General features: G+C 56.3%; 1 protein-coding gene across 1 annotated transcript; it reads right to left on the bottom strand.

Moving 5' to 3' along the window:
- Positions 1–3,825: 3,825 nt before the first annotated feature.
- FXYD2 (FXYD domain containing ion transport regulator 2) lies at positions 3,826–8,675 on the bottom strand. Its single transcript, XM_067039020.1, is given in 7 exon segments — positions 3,826–4,118; positions 4,399–4,427; positions 4,595–4,631; positions 6,064–6,138; positions 6,328–6,366; positions 8,559–8,603; positions 8,606–8,675. Coding segments are annotated over 6 exon segments (291 nt in total). The 3' UTR covers positions 3,826–4,118; positions 4,399–4,402.
- Between the last annotated feature and the right edge of the window lie 7,338 nt (positions 8,676–16,013).

The raw sequence follows: 16,013 nt of genomic DNA on the forward strand, positions 1-16,013 counted from the left end.
CGAGAGAATTCAACACGCTCCTGGCTCTGGGCCAGGCCAGCCTCATCTCCTTTGCTTTGTCAAGTGTGTCTTTTTGTCTGCCTTCATAACTTGCTGGGCGCCTCTGTTGTAACTACTAGGAGGGAGCGAGTGTATATTTGTGTGTGTGTGTGTGTGTGTGTGTGTGTGTGTGTGTATGCACGCGCACACCCAGCCTCCCTGAACGCTGCTTTTCTGGGGGCAGGAGGTAACAAGGGGACCAGATACAGGTCCCCACTTATCCCTTCCCAGAACCCCTTGACTTTGAAGCCAATGCCTGGATTTTTTTTTTTTTTTTTTTTTTTTTTTTTGCGGTACGCGGGCCTCTCACTGCTGTGGCCTCTCCCGTTGTGGAGCACAGGCTCCAGACGCGCAGGCTCAGCGGCCATGGCTCACGGGCCCAGCCGCTCCGTGGCATGTGGGTTCTTCCCGGACCGGGGCACGAACCCGTGTCCCCCTCATCAGCTGGCAGATTCTCAACCACTGCGCCACCAGGGAAGCCCAACGCCTGGAATTTTTGTCTTGTGTTTGCTTTTCCCAAAGCCAAGTCCAGAGGCAGCCGAGGGCCATCTCACGGTCACACAGTGGGCTGAAGGCAAAGCTGGCCATGAGGCCAGCTCCCCACTGTCTGCAACACGGACGGCACTGAGCTGCAGGCGAGGTTCCAGGGCCTCGAGCTGCTGCCCCCGCCTGGAACTGCCCCACTTCTACAGCCACCCCCCCACCTCACCTGGGGAATTCCTCTCGGTGACACCAAGGAAGGCCTTCAGGAAAGCAACAGAGAATTTCTTGAAAAGGGACCAAGTTTAAGAGCTCTGGAGACCAACAGCAGCCAGGAGCGCCCCAGGGCCTGGAGAGGGGGCTTGGGGGATCACGCAGGTTCAGGGCAGGCACCCTAATAAGCCCCCCAAATAAGCTGCTGAATCAGAGCCTGGGGAGCCGCCACCCCACATACAGCGGGCGCCATGCTGGCTCTCCCAGCGCAGCCCCGGGCTCCGTGCTGCCCTCCCAAGGCCCTGGAGTGGGACTGCCGTGGTCCTGGCTCCAATCCATCTTCCCAGCCAGAGACTCACTGCGACGACAGGACAAGGCTGGGCGGCCATGGCATTGGCCTCTGATCTCCCCGGCTGAGTGTTTGTCAGGAGGACGGTGAAGAGTGAACGCCTGGCAAGGAGCGGGTCACTGCCCCCCGGAGGCCCCGCTGAATTGCAGTTCAGACCTCAGCTGCCTGGGGCCGCGGATCAACAGGGAGGCCATTATTCTCTCCAGCAGGGATGAGCGGGAGGAGGGCCTGAGGGAAGGCTCAGCACCCCCCTCTGCCCTGGGTCCCTCTTCAACTCAGCGCGCCCACTCCCTTGGGCAAGATAGAACCAGTGGGGTTGCTGGCGGCGGGGAGGGTCTTGGGGCTGCCTTCTCCTTGCCCACCTCTCTCCGGGTCCTGCTCATGACATTGATTAACTCAGACTATGTGGGTGAAGGTCTCATGATCACCCGAAGGTGAGGAAGATGTGCAGATCACAGAGGGTCTCTCCCTTCCAGGAGGAGTGAGGAGGGCTCGAGAGCCCACAGCCAAGAATTATCCCAGAGCAGGGCAAGTGATACGCCTGAGGGGTGTGCAGACAGAATAAGAAGAGCTCAGGGCTTTCCTGGGAAACCAGAGCCCCTGGCAGACCGGGCGCCCCCTCCTCCCAGCAAAGGTTCCACCAGCCCTTAGACAGAGTTGAAAACATATTTAAAAGGGATTTGGAGTAAGACACATGCTCCTTCTGGTGGTGACAAAGGGAATTGCATCCCCTCAGACTAAGGCTGCTTTTGTCACTGTTGTGTGATTAAAAGTAATTCATTCAATCACTTCCCAGGCTTGGTTGTTATTTGTCACTTAATTTGTGTATGAATTGTGGAAAATCCTAAAGTGAAGTGAAAGTTCCGTAGCTCCCAGTCCACGTGACCTTCATGGAATGGGAAGGGAAAGTGTTGAGGAGAGCTCTGAATGTCACCTGGATCTGTGGTTTCCAGCACTGGCTGCTCTCCTGGGAGCTGGTTAAGCATCACCTGGCATGGGCCCATCCCAAGGTTAATATTTGATAGTTCTGGAGGGGATGCTGAGTAGCTAGTGCTTTGAACAGCACCCCAGGTTCTGCAGGGTGACAGTCTGGAACCCAGTGCAGCCTCACGGTTCACAAGGACGGAGGGCTTGCAGCAGGGGCAGAGGCTGAAATGACTCACTCAGGACCATTTCCCTCCAAAGCAGCTGGAATTGGCCTCTGGATTGGCAGCTCAGGGCCTGTGTATGGAACCTTCTAGAAATGTGACTCCTCTCCAAGGCACTTACTTCTCCTCAGGCAGGCCGCAGGCCTGGAATCCAAGAAGCTTCAGGTGACCCCTCCTCCTGAAAGCCCTGCTGGCTGGACCTGCCCCATTCCCGTTCATTTCTCCCACTGTCGTGGATGGCTCCAGTGTCTTATGTATGGAAATACTGAATTCTATTTAGGGGTTTGGGCTCTCAGGATTTACTCGTCATGGGTGAGCCCACATTCGGAGCAGGGTGTCACAAAGACCTTGGCTCTGAGTTGTAAGAATCAGGTTTTCCCATTAGTGTCTCCCTGGAGCTTCTCCTCCCAACCCACGGGGTCAGTGAGAAGGACTCTGAAATGGGGGAGCCGGAGACCTGGGTTGTAGCTCTGGCTCCGACACAGGCTGGCAGTGTCACCTAGACAAGTCACTGCCTTTCTGGGGACCTCAGTTTCCCTTGCTGAAAATTGAGGATTGTTTATTTTGCTCTCTAGGGGCCTTTGGTGCTCAAGCATTCTGTGAGTCTGTGAGGGTTGGTGGTCCAGGCAGCAGTGGATTAAGACAAAGAGCTCAATTCTCAAGCAGAATGCTGCCTACCCTGCCTCTGGTCCCCAAACACGTCCTCCCTGTTCATTTTAAACTCTGCTAACTTGCTGCGGTCGCGGGTTCCCAGGCCAGTCCCGCCTCCTTCCCTGGCTGCTCCCAGACCCAGATGAGTAAACTGGACACTAGGTGGTGCCATGATCCCACCATCCCATCCAGCCTCTCGCAGAGGCCTCTGCAGGGAAGGGAGAGAGAGGGAAGAGGGGCTCCTTCCAGGGGGCATAAACTGCCCGAGGGGAGCAGCGTGCTGGGCTGCCAGGGGGCCACAGGCATCAGGAAGTCAGGCACTGGCGGCAGGGCCAGCCTGACACCATCCTGGGTTGAAGTTGTCCTGGGTGAGTGCCTGCCAGAATGGACAGGGGGCTGGAGGAAACGGTTAACAAGGGGCCCACCCTCACCGTCCACTTTCTGGCCCCTGGCCCTGGGGTTAACCAAGTGAGCACCCAAATAGGTGGATGAGGTTAGGTCCAGCTGAGGCCCCCTGGCCCCACGAGTGGAAAAGGGGTGGCCGGAGCTTAGCACCAGGGTCAGGAAGGGGATAGGAAGAGAACGTGTGCTGAGCCCCCCCCCCCCCCGGATCCCTAGACCTACCCACCCTGGCACGTTGGTGCACCAGGGGAAATGGCAGAGCACATAATATGGCCACAAACAGCTACAATGCTGGCAGCCCAGGGCATGGCTGCAGCTTCTCCCACTGGAGAGCTCCAACAGCCCCACCCAGGGCCTGGGCCGTTGATCAGGCAGCTCCAACAGACCCAGCGGCTTTGAACCTGTGACCTTCGCCTTCCCGGCTTTCTCTTTGCCTGGCATTTGGAAGGTAGGCTGAGCCCTCTGTCCCTGGGGTCCTCGGCATCTCTAGGAAAGTCCTAGAGGGGATGGTACTGAACTTCTTGCTTAAGTAGGCATGGGCACCTGAGCGAATAACTGAAGAACAAGGGACCGGGCTGTACTGACTCCGACTTGGAGGAGTGGGGATGGTGGTAGCTACAGGAGAGAAGGAGGGAGGGAGGCAGGCCAGGGAAGGAGCCGTCTCTGAGGCCGGCTTTATTATTAGCACGGGGTGGGAGGAGGCGATGCCCACCCAGGGGTCACGCGGAACCCGGGGCTTCCTTCAGACTGAGGGCCTGGCAGTCCCGGGGACAAAGACCTATAGCTCAGGGAGGGCTTCCCAAGCGGCCCCGGTGCAATGGTGGACACGGCTGGCTCTGCAAAGACAAAGACAGGATTGGGGCTGTGAGGGGGCAGAGGTCGGGACTCTCATTTCGTTCCTTATTCATCTCACCTCTCTCTGGCATGTCTCGGCAGCCTCCCTTGGCTACACACGCCACGCCAGGCACTTGGCCATGGTTTAAAAACACATGAGGGTGACAGACGCCTGGCTGATGGATGAAAGACCCTGAAGTCCTTCCCAGCTCGTCCCCACCTCTTCCTTATTATCCACAGCCATCCCCGGCCACCCCCCTTGCCTGCCCCTCTCAAACCTACCTCTCTACAGCTCATCTTCGTGAACTTGCCTGGGATGGAGGAAAGCAGACAGGTAAGTTGGGGGGGTGGGCGGCCGTGAGTTCAGGGGTCCCTGAAGTTGTAGACCCTCCTCACAGGCCTCAGTGACCAAACTCCTCGACCTGCTCCTCCAGCCCCGGCCCCGCCCACCCCATCAGTCACCCAGGCAGGCACTCACCGGTGCTTCTTCCTGCCCCCGCAGCGGAATCGTCTGCCTTAAAGAGAGAGAGGAGGTTAGTTTTCCAAGGAGACCCTCTATGCCCTGGAGGACTTGGCTCTATGTTCCCCCCTCCCTCCCACCTGCCTGTACCGCTTGGTGTCTGCCTTGGAGGCCACAGTTGACTGTCTCTCTCTATATATATATAGGGCTGCACCATAATCATTGAGAAGCCCAAGTCAGTCAATTGGTCAGTCAACAAACATTTACTGCACTGGCTCCGTGGGGGACTGTGAGCGCACTGAGAGGGGCGCTGAGCCTGGGCCATTGTGGTGCCCCCCTGTGTGGTGCTGGGCATGCAGAAGCTGCTCAATAAGCTCTTGGAGAAGAACGGCAGGAAGTCCAGAGCCAAGACCCGTGCTCCTGCCCATCTGCCTTCCACCTCCTACGTGCTCAAGGCTGCCACCAGGGAGCCTCCAGGGGAATCGGGGAGACTGGCCACGTCTGCAAAGCGCAGCCATCAGGAGTGGGGGGCACCACCCATGGATGTGTTAGAATCCCAGGACACAGAGGTGTATCTGCTACATTCTCTCTCTTCTTTTCATTGGTGTGTTTCTGTGTATGTTTCTTCTGGTTGCACCTGAACAAGTCCACGAGCATTTATTAAGCTCCTGCTGCGTGCCTGCCGGGGCTGGAACCAGGACCCTTGTCTCCCCTGGAACACCCCATGCCTACGTTGGATCCTCCTGAGTGCTTTCTTGGCTGCTGTGTCTTTGGCTGCCAGCCCTAACCTTCTGAGGCAAGTGGGATCATCCCCATTTAACAGATGAGCAAACTGAGGCCCAGAGAGTAGGGGATCCATGGCAAACTAACAGGGGTGCCTAAGGCCTCTGGCTGCCAGGCACGGTTGCCTTCCAGCAGCAGGCAGGGGCTTGGTGGGGTGGGGGGCATTGCGCCTGAACCCACTCTGCTTCCGATTCAGCTACGGAACCTCAGGCAGCTTGCTGCACCTATCAGGGTGGGTCTGGTTTTTCATCTGCAAAATGGTGACATTGGTGGCCATCCCTCAGTGTTGCCAAGAGGATTAAATGGGCCGAGATGTAGCTCAAGCCAAGAAAGCATCCAGATCTGGGGGACGGGGTGTCCAGCGGAGGCTGGTTCCCTCCCTTTGCCTGGCTCCATGCGCACTGGAGCTTCCCAGGGCCGCTGGAAGCCAGCTCTCCCATCTCCACAGCCTTCCCCCCAGCATCCACTGGAGGGCGCACTGGAGGAAGAAGGAACCTCCTGGGTGGTCTGAGGATCAAGCAGTGGGGCATCCAAGACTCCTCTTTCCATCAAGGTGGCCATCCATTTCCACCTCCTACGTGGGGGAGGGGAGGGGATCCGAGAAACTCACTTCCCCCTTCCGGGATCTGGGAAGCCAGTGTGCTCAGTGGCTTTGAGATGTGTCCCCATCAGCACCCCACTTCCCACACGAAGGCCCCACTTACTGAGGATGATGATAAGGCCCACGATGAAGGCCAGGGCAGCGAAGATCAGGCCCCCGTTGCGGACCGTCTCATAGTCTGAGGGAGGAGAGGGCAAGGAAGTGAGATGAGTGATCCCAGACCCCTCCCTGCAGCCAACCTGGCAGCAGCCCTACAGTAACTGGCGAAGGTGGGGGACACATAACCCAGGGCTGGGAGAGGCCAGGAACCGGGGTTACATGAGGGGGGGCTCAGGAAGGGTGCGGAGGAGGGGTCCACCAGGCTCACCATAGGAGAATGGGTCCACGTCCTCCTTGGGGCTGCCACCTGAGGAGAGAGCCAGAAGTGGGTGAAGGGTGAGTCACTGACTGTGATGTGTTTCAGCCACAGAAACAGTGGAACTCCTGTCCTTCCCATTCCAGCACCCCTAGGGGTCTAAGGGGGCCAGGCGAGGCTGGTGGAGAGACATCCAGGAGCGGGGGCTGGTGAGTCTGCTAAACGCCACTGCCCCACTGCCCTAGGCGGCTCCCAACAATCGGCTTGGGACCAAATACTGTGCCTCCAAAGCAGGGACCCACCATGCCTGTGGAGGCCTCTGGCACCTCTGGGAGGGGCTGGTTCCTTCCTCTCCTTGCTTCATACAAAAGTAAGGAAAGGCCAACAGAGGCATCTCCCATAAGACTCACCAGCAACGTCTCTCCATATGACTAATCAACTACAAGGTACTTAGCAAATATTTGTGAAGTGAATGGATGAATAAATAAATAAATAGAACCTTAACGTTCACTGAACAGAAGGAGGAAACTGAGGCCCAGTCTGAAGACTTGTCTAAAGTCCCAATAAAAGTTGGAGGCAGAACTGGGTCTTGGACCCATGTTTCTAGATTCTTCTCTCCTACGTTGCTATCCTCAGGGGGAAGCAAATTTATTTCAGGAACATTGATATATTGTGCTTACCATGTGCCAGGCTGAGGCTAACAAAGCAGTAGCTCATTTAACCATTGCCACAACCCTATGAGGCATTAATATTCTTGCAACATAATCCATGAGAAGATGGAGGCACAGAGGGGCAAAGCAACTCACCCACAGTCACACAGCTAGAAAAGGGTTGAGCTGAGAATGAATCCAGGCAATTGGTTGTTAAGAATCTAGGTGCTTAACCCCTTTGCTGTGCTGCCTGTCACATGGTCAGGAGGAAGGAGACATTTCAAGGCCAAGTGGTTCGGTCCAGTCTCCAGCCCCAAGCAGATATCATGGCTCTGCTTCCGGCCCCGTAAACAGCACACTCACTGTTGGGCAGCTGGAGGGCACCTGGCCAGAGCTTTTCTGCCACGGCTAGGGGTGGCCCCTTTTCTCTTCCCTACTTGAACCCCTTCTTGGCACTAGGGAAGCAGTGCCCAAGGTCAAAGGAACGCACCAGTCGGCACCTCCCAGGATGTGCCGAACTGTGCCCTGGGCCGTGGGGCCCAGTGAGCCCAGCTGTCCTGGCGGTACACCCGCCCTAGGCCAGGAGAGAACAGGCTAGAAGGGGTCTGCCCCTGGGCCTGTAGGGCCTGAGGCCAAGGGAGCCTATGGGGGGCCCAGGCACCCGTCACCATGCAGAAGGCCTCCGAAGTTGTCTCCCCAGATTCGGTCCAGGTCTTGTTCAAGGTCACACGGGGCATTAGTGTCAGAGCCACGAGCAAACTCACAGCTCCCCTCACCATACCAGGAACCCGTCTCCTCCCTGACCACCGCGTCTTGAGCCATTGGATGAGCGAGCCCTCACCCAAAGCCCTCATCTTTTCTAGATCTGGCTCTAAGACCACAGACAACAGAAGGCCCATCGGATTCCAGGCCTGATCGCCCTCGTTCGCAGGATGACTTCTGGGCGTGTGTCCTGAACTTGGGGGCTCTCACCCCAAAGCCAGCCTGAGAAGGCTGAGCAGAGGGGCCCACTCCTGCCCCAGCCAGCCTGACCCCCATCCGCCTCCTGCTCTGAGCTTAGATAGTCCCAGAGATACATGGAACCAGGACAGATGCATGCCAGAAAGTCAAGATAGAAGCTCACCACTCCCCACCCTCCAGCAGCTCCTACTGGGCACCCAAGTTTCCGCCATTCAAGCTAGATTTCTTTGGAGTTAATGCGGGATCCTCTTTTTTTTTTTTTTGCGGTACTCGGGCCTCTCACTGCTGCGGCCTCTCCCGTTGCGGAGCACAGGCTCCGGACACGCAGGCCCAGCGGCCATGGCTCACGGGCCCAGCCGCTCCGTGGCATGTGGGATCTTCCCGGACCGGGGCACGAACCGACGTCCCCTGCATCGGCAGGCGGACTCTCAACCACTGCGCCACCAGGGAAGCCCTGGGATCCTCTTTTAAAAGCAAATTTTCTTAGCAGGAAGGCTGGCACGGGGTGAGGGAGGGGCGGTGGTAACTCTTGGAAGGCAGGGGTGCCAGGAGACAGAAGAGTGGGGTCCCGCTCACCCTCCAAAGATGGTCCAAGGCACCTAATGCTTCACACACACACACACACACACTCACCGTCATCTGTCGACAATGCTGCCATGTCCCCCCGCAGACTGGGCACGTCCCACTGCCTCTGCTTCGGGGAGAGTGCCTGGCTGTGGGGTGGCCAGGGATGGGGGGGGCATTAAACATTAACAGTGCCAGGTAATATTTACCCTGGTCACAAGAAAGGCCCTGGTGCGGATAGTGGGGCTCCTGCTGAGGCATGAGGAGGTGCAGGGGCAGCAGGGGCAGGGAGGAGCTGGCCGGCTTTCCAAACCCTCCCCAAGGAAATTTCCAGAGAGAAGTACCGGAGACAGATCAGCCGTGGTGTCCTTCCCCCAGCCAGAGAGGTCACGGCTGGGGCTGTGACAATGGGGAAGTGGGAGTTTCAAAATATATTCCGTGTATACTACAGCCTGGGGGGCAAGGCCGGGGGTCCTATGGGGGCCCCTGACCCTAGCAGCTGCCCACCTCACCCACCACTATGGAGATCGCTGTTTTGGCTGATGTGTCTTGTCTGGCACTCAAGGCTCCTCTGCGGTGGTCCCAGGGTACCCGACCCCTCCTGCCTCACAGCCCACCTGAGCCTCCCATGCACGGTCACACCTCCAGGCCTTCACTGCCTGGGAACGCCCTTTCCTCTGTTATCTTCTTCATCCAGCCAGGCTGCATCTAACAGCTCACACCTCAGTCAGTGTCATCCCTAACCAACCCCTCACCTCCTGCAGCCTCTGGCACTTTCCTTCTCCAAGCGTGAAGCACAGCTTCCGTGCCAGTTTCCCACTGTTACACGGTAGGCTCCCTCGGGAGGGACCAAGCCCTGCCACAGGGAGAGCACCTTGTTTTCATGATTTGCAAAACATGTTCCTATTAGTTCCTTGCACTTTGTGTTATTTCCCCATTTTACAGATGAGGCATCTGAGGCACAGAGAGGGTAGGGCCCTGGCTCAAGGGCACACAGCGGTGAGAGGCAAGGTGGAGACTGAGAGCCACACCCTCAGCTTTAGGAATCAGGAAATTTCCCACACTTCCAAGGCCTCCTCCCCCCTCTACTGTGGCCCCACTCACCTTGGGGACCGCAGCGCTGGGTACTCCATGGATGCTCATATTCCTGGCTGAGTTCTAATCAATCGAATTGGCTTCCAGAAGAGGCTGATGCTCAATTGTAGCCAAAGGGCCAAGGTCAGCAGTCAGTGTCCATCAGGGGTGGGTTAGTCCTTCAAAAGGACTCCATCTATTAATCTTCCTGGAGCAGTGGAAGTGGGATCAAGGCTTGCGTTCATTTCCTGGCTCCTCCACTTGCTAAGTATATGGCCTCTGTCAAGTTACTTAACCTCTGTGTGCCTCAGTCTCCTCCTCCGTAGAATGGGTTGTGATGAGGAGAAAGTGAGATAATGCGGTAAAGGGTGTGGCAGGGGGCCTGGTACAGAGTAAGTGTCATTATTGTTACTGTCATACACTGTCAGACCCAGAAAAGCCAACCACCTTCCAGCAAAAGGAACATGAGGGTGAGATGGAAAGAGGAAATGCCGTGGCCTGCAGACCAGGAGCTGAGACACCCATTCAGCCCTTCTGCTTTCAGGGCCAAGTGATGAATATTCATGAAAATACAACAGAGCTAACATTTGGTAGGGGCTGAGCATGTGTCAAGTTCTTTCATGCATTGTCCTGCTGAATGCACATTTGCTCCATTCCACAGATAAAGAAACTGAGCTGGTGATTGACTCCACAATGACCCTGAAGGTGGCCGGGGCAGCGCCATGATCCCCACTGGGCAGCCCGGGAAGACTGAGGGCAGGGAGGTTGAGGGATTTGCCTGAAACACCCAGTCAGGGACAAAAGCAGAGCTAGAAAGCCCCCATGGCTGTACTCCCAAAACTCCTGGGGCCCTCCACACAGACACTGGTACCTCCTTATTCTACATTATCCTGGCATCTTAGTACATTTTGTCTATCTTTGTAAGCCACTGTGGATTCTTTCTGGAGTATAAAAATAGGTAGAAAGTTGATAGATAGATAGATAGATAGATAGATAGATAGATAGATAGATAGATAGATAGATAGATAGATAGATAGATGAATGACTATGATAGATGATAGATAGATGATGATGATGATGAAGATGATAGATAGATACATAGGTAGATAGACGGGAGATGATAAAAGACAAGAGAAATAGGGAAAGCAAATCAGTAGCTGCGTTTTTAACCCTATATGCAAGGCACCGTTCTAAACACTTTACAAAAATTAACTCATTTAATCATCACAACAACTCTATGAGGCAAGGAAGGCATTATTATCATCCCCATTTTATAGATAAAGAAACTGAGGGACAGAGAAGTAAAATAACTTGCCAGCGGTCAGGCAGCTATGAAGTGGGGGAACCAAGCTCTGAACCCAGCAGTGTGGCTTCAGAGTTCCTGCAGATGGACAGACAGACAGATAGACACAGAGACAGAAAGGGGGCTGTTGCACAAGTTGCCTTCCCAGCTCTTGCAGCTCAGAGATGCTGGGAGCAGAGATGACGGCTCACCTAGGACCCATACCGAGATGCCCTTGTTTAGAAATCCTGCCTCCCCTCATTTCAGCTTTTCCTGTACTCCTGGGGAGCTGGGAGTACACTTGAAAGTGATGGGGTGGACACCTGTGTCAGAGTCTGAGAAGGTGGGGGGATGGGGTTCAGGGGACTCACCCAGGTACCACCTGTCCATGGCAGGAGCTGCTGGCTGTGTCCTCAGTGGAAGAGAAAGTTATGAGGTGCTAGTGACCCAGGGCCTGGATGGGAAGGGTGGCCCTCCCTCCCTCCACACCCCAGCCGAGCCCATGGGCAGGGAGAGACAAAGGCAGAGAGGAGGGACAGGCAAAGGAGCCCTCATCTCATGCCTGCCTGCTTGCCTGTCTGCTGGTCTGCCTGCCTGCCGGGGCAGGCTGGGCCAGGATCCACGTGAGAGTGGGGGAGATTCTCTGACCTCCAAGGTGACCTGAGGAGGGGGGAAGCTGTGAGCCATAGCCGACAGTGGGAGTGGGAAGGCAGAGCAACTGGGGGAGAGATGCCACAGCCAGCAGCCTCCATGCAGCCCAAGGTGCCTGCAAAGGTCACCAGGAGCCAGGAGGACACTGGCCGGGGTCACAGCCAGTGGAATCAGAGCCCTTGCTCTCCACCTTGACTCAGCGACACCTCACTCCTCCAGCCCAGTCAGGCCTTGGCCCTGATGATCCTGCCTTGAGGGCATGTTCTTGAGCTAGGAGTCCCATGGGACTGGGCAGAACTGCAGCAGGTCCTTGGAAGCTGCCCTGGGTGGGGAGGGCATGTCTCCAGGCCATGGCCCAGGGCCAGAGGCACCAGCTGCAGCCTCCTGTGTCACCCCGGGACCTGGCCAGAGATGGGGAGCCGCTGGGGCTGGGAGGGGGAGCCGGTGTGTGACCCACCCTTCCTCAGCTGGGACTCGCCACTTAGCCCCCAGGGACTTACCTGAGGCTATGATGTCAGATCCGCCCAACGGCCCAGCAGGAGATACCAGCAGCTAAGTGAGGCCTCTGAGGGCTGCCCGTTGGTGCTGCAGGGCGGGGTGGACAGAAGAAAGCACTTCCAGTGGGAAGGCAGGTATGCAGGGCCGGCCTCCCAGCTGGAGCCAGGAGCCAACGGTGGGAGCGGGAAGGCAGAGCAGCCCCTGCCCTGGCTCAGCCAAGACCCTGTTCCCTGGCCCCTGAGGCCCCTGACAGGGCCTGGAGCAAGGCTGCAATACGCACTCTGACCAAGGGGGAAGGGGGGGGGATGGGTGGATTAGGAGATTGGGATTGACACATATACGCTATTAATACTATGTATAAAATAGACAGCCAATGAGAACCTACTGTACAGCACAGGGAACTCTGCTCAATGCTCTGTGGTGACCTAAATGGGAAGGAAATCCAAAAAAGAGGGGATATATTGTATACGTATAGCTGATTCACTTTGCTGTACAGTATAAACTAACACGATATTGTAAAGCAACTATACTCCAATAAAAAAAATAAAATATAAGTGGCCACAGAGAAAGAAAAAAAAAAAGCAGTCTGTGTGGCTCACTTGGGACCACAGGAACTTCCTCAGGTCCCTTCCTTGTGGGTCACCCTGCTCGGCCATCCCAACACAGACACTGAAAAGCAGGGTGTGGGAGGTGCTGGTCTGGCCCCAGACACTGACCCTTGGCTCTGGTCAAGGGTCACCCACCACTCTGTCCCTCCTTAGCAAAGCTTCCTGCCCTGAGGGGGTGACTCATGACACCCCCTCAGAGCTGCCCAGGCTGGAAAACATTCTGGAAATAGAGACAGGCAGGCCTAGAGGGGGTTGTCTGACTGGGCTGAGATCTGTCCCGGTGGGCCACCCCTGCCCCCGGCAGGCAGCCCCACCTCCAGGCTCCTCGTCCCTTCCCCACGAGGCAGGGGCCCACCTGCCCAGGGACCCAGCTTCTCACAAAACCAGGCCTGGTCACATGTACCCAAGTGGAAACCCCTGCGTGCTCACAGCCCAGAGCGCCAAGCAGACATTCCCCAGGTTGGGCACTTGGAGAAGTTTCTAAATCTCGGGGCTAGATGGGCCTTTCGTCCCAGTCTAGTTACCCAGTCCAAAAATGTCAGTGGTCTCAAGAGTGGAGACCTCAGGCAGAAATACCCCCATCACACACACACACACACACACACACACACGCACACGCACACACACACATAGACTCCCAGACACTAACACTGTGAAGAAAGACATCTCCATCCCAAAGGGAGACCCTGCATCATAGACTAACCAGAAAGGGCCTCCAAGGTCATCCCACCCAACGCCCTCACTCCACTAAGGGTTCCCTCTCCTGCTGACACTGAGGGCTCAGAGTGTAAGCCAAAGTCCTTTCTGTGTCCTAGAAGCCCATCTTTATCTGGCTTCTAGATAATGGTCTGACCTCTCTGACCTGGTCTCCAATGACTTCCCTGCCCCTTCTCTCCACTCCAGCCATACTGGTCTCCTTTATAGTCCGCTAATCCTCCAGACACACTCCTGCCTCAGGACCTTCACACTGGCTATTCCCTCTTCCTGAAGTCTCTTCCTCCAGAGAACTTCCTGGCTGAATTTGCTCAGGTCATTCTTCAAAGACTGACTCCAAAGACCCTTCCTTGGCATCCCTGTCTAATATTTACACACCCACTCTGCAACATTTCAAATTCGGTGGTTTTCTTGTAGCACTTACTATATCTGATTAAATACATATTTTCCTTACCTCGCTTCTCATTTCTCTCCTAACTAAAACTTAAGCTCCAGGAGAGCAAGGAGTTTTGTTGGTTCTGTCCATTCCTAGATCCCCAGTGCCTAGAACAGGGCCTGGCACTTAGCGGATCCCTAGTTTTGTTAAATGAATGGATTAGTTCCAGAGGTGAAATAATTTTGCCAGCTGCACCCGCAGACTCACAACTTGCCTAATGCAGCCTCTTCCCATGAAATCACCTGCAATAAGTAGCAAGAACTAGTCTGTCTCCAGGGAGAGACAGCGAGTGGCCAGCATACCCCACCCCCAGCCAGCCGACAGCTTCCCCAGAGCCCTTCCTGGGGAGTTCCCCGCCCCGGCCCTCTGCTCCCCTCCAGCGCTTCACCTGGAGCCCTGCAGCAATTTTCATAAAAGTGTTAATTTGTCCGTTCAGGGGAAGCCAGATGTTAACAGTCAAGGAGGTCCTGCCCCTCTTACCTCACCCACACCCAAGTCCTTCCTTGTCCTGACTGAGGTCATCAGCCTGGCCTACACTGGGGACAGGGAGCCCCCTGCCCATCAGAGATACCCTACAGCCTTCCAGGGAGGCCCTGGCTCCTTCAACCTGGATCATGGCCACGATCCCTCGGAGAGAAGCCCAGGGAAACCTCCCCCACGCATCTCTGCGAGCAGCACAGGGGTCCCTTGCAGACAGATGCACCCACGCTTAAATCCTGTTGCATCCTGACTCCTTACTTCAGATTGCGTGATGCTGGGGAAGGTTACCTCTCCGAGTCCTCTTCTTCCATCTATAAAATGGGATGATAGCACCTACCTTGCAGGGCTGTCGCAGGAATAGATGCGAAGTAGGTAGAAGGCCTGGCCAAGAGGGTCCTAATAAGTGCCAGCTTCACTACCCTCACCCTGAGCTGGCCCTCCAGGAGACAAGGACACTCGCAGTAATCCCTTCCCTGGGCTCAGTCGCCAGTGGGGTGATCTTTTTTTTTTTTTTTTTTTTTTTTTTGCTGTATGCGGGCCTCTCACTGCTGTGGCCTCTCCCGTTGCGGAGCACAGGCTCCGGACGCGCAGGCTCAGCGGCCATGGCTCACGGGCCCAGCCGCTCCGCGGCATGTGGGATCTTCCCAGACCGGGGCACAAACCTGTGTCCCCTGCATCGGCAGGCGGACTCTCAACCACTGCACCACCAGGGAAGCCCAGTGGGGTGATCTTTAAAGCATGTTCTTGGGGCACCTTTCTGTCCCTGACCCTCAGCATGATCTCTGCCAGCCAACCACCCACCTGGCATCCCTAGCTTTCCCTTCCTCCCCCGAAACCCCATGCAAAATGGCTGTTCCCTGCTGGCATCTGGCCCTACCTCTTGTTCTTCTAGTCTTTTCTGGGATATGGGGGCAACTGGGGTGGGAGCACCACTCTTCCATCCTGGAAAGACCACAAGGCAAAGACCCCCAACCCCTCCTCCTTTGTCTGTTGTTCTAGGCTAGAGCCAAAGAGGTGCACACTCTGCTGTTTTCCCCAAGACCCAGAAATCAAGGAGCAATTTGGGAGGTATGGAGAGGTAGTCCCAACTTCCAGAACCCTCCTTCAGTGCTGCCTGTCCAGAGGGACAGTGTCCTCAGTTGCCGTGCCTCAGCCTCTCCTGTCTTCCCCCAGCAGGCCTCCTTTGTCTCCCGATTCCTCAGCCTTGAGCAACCGTCTGGGGTGGTCATGGTTGGGCTCGGCGGGTAGGAAGTTAACAGACTGGGACATCGGCTGAGCTTTGTCTCCCTGGTGCTCAAGAGCCAGCAACGAGGCAAAGGCCCTCATCACCAGTCTCCTCTAGATGAGATCCTCCAGATCCACCTGCCCTGGGTGTGGGGGGCTGCACAGCAGAGGGCACAGCCTTGGACTCCAGGCCCCCAGCCAATCCTCCTGGTGTTGGCTCACAGCTGGAGAGAAGCCAGAAGCCCCTAGAAAGCCCCGATTCCCGGCTCAGGTCAGTCTTCAGCTGCATGGCATGCGTGGTCACTCGGCAGGGAAGGTGGTGACTCAGGCCCCATCTGTGTTGCCCAGATGTCCCGATCCCCAAGGAACGCTGGCTCCTGTCTCCTGCTGTGGCTGTGGATGCCAGGGTCCCTGGGGTCTTATAAGGCAGGGCTGGGCGGGGGTGGGCCCTGGAGGGTCCATTCCTTAATTGTTGGCTTCAAGATGGCGCAAGCCATGGGGCACACAGGTCCTGGGAGCTGCCAAAGGGCAATGTACTCAGAGTCAAGGTCGCCCAG

The sequence above is a fragment of the Kogia breviceps genome, chromosome 7, assembly GCF_026419965.1.
Source record: "Kogia breviceps isolate mKogBre1 chromosome 7, mKogBre1 haplotype 1, whole genome shotgun sequence".
Taxonomy (NCBI): domain Eukaryota; kingdom Metazoa; phylum Chordata; class Mammalia; order Artiodactyla; family Physeteridae; genus Kogia; species Kogia breviceps.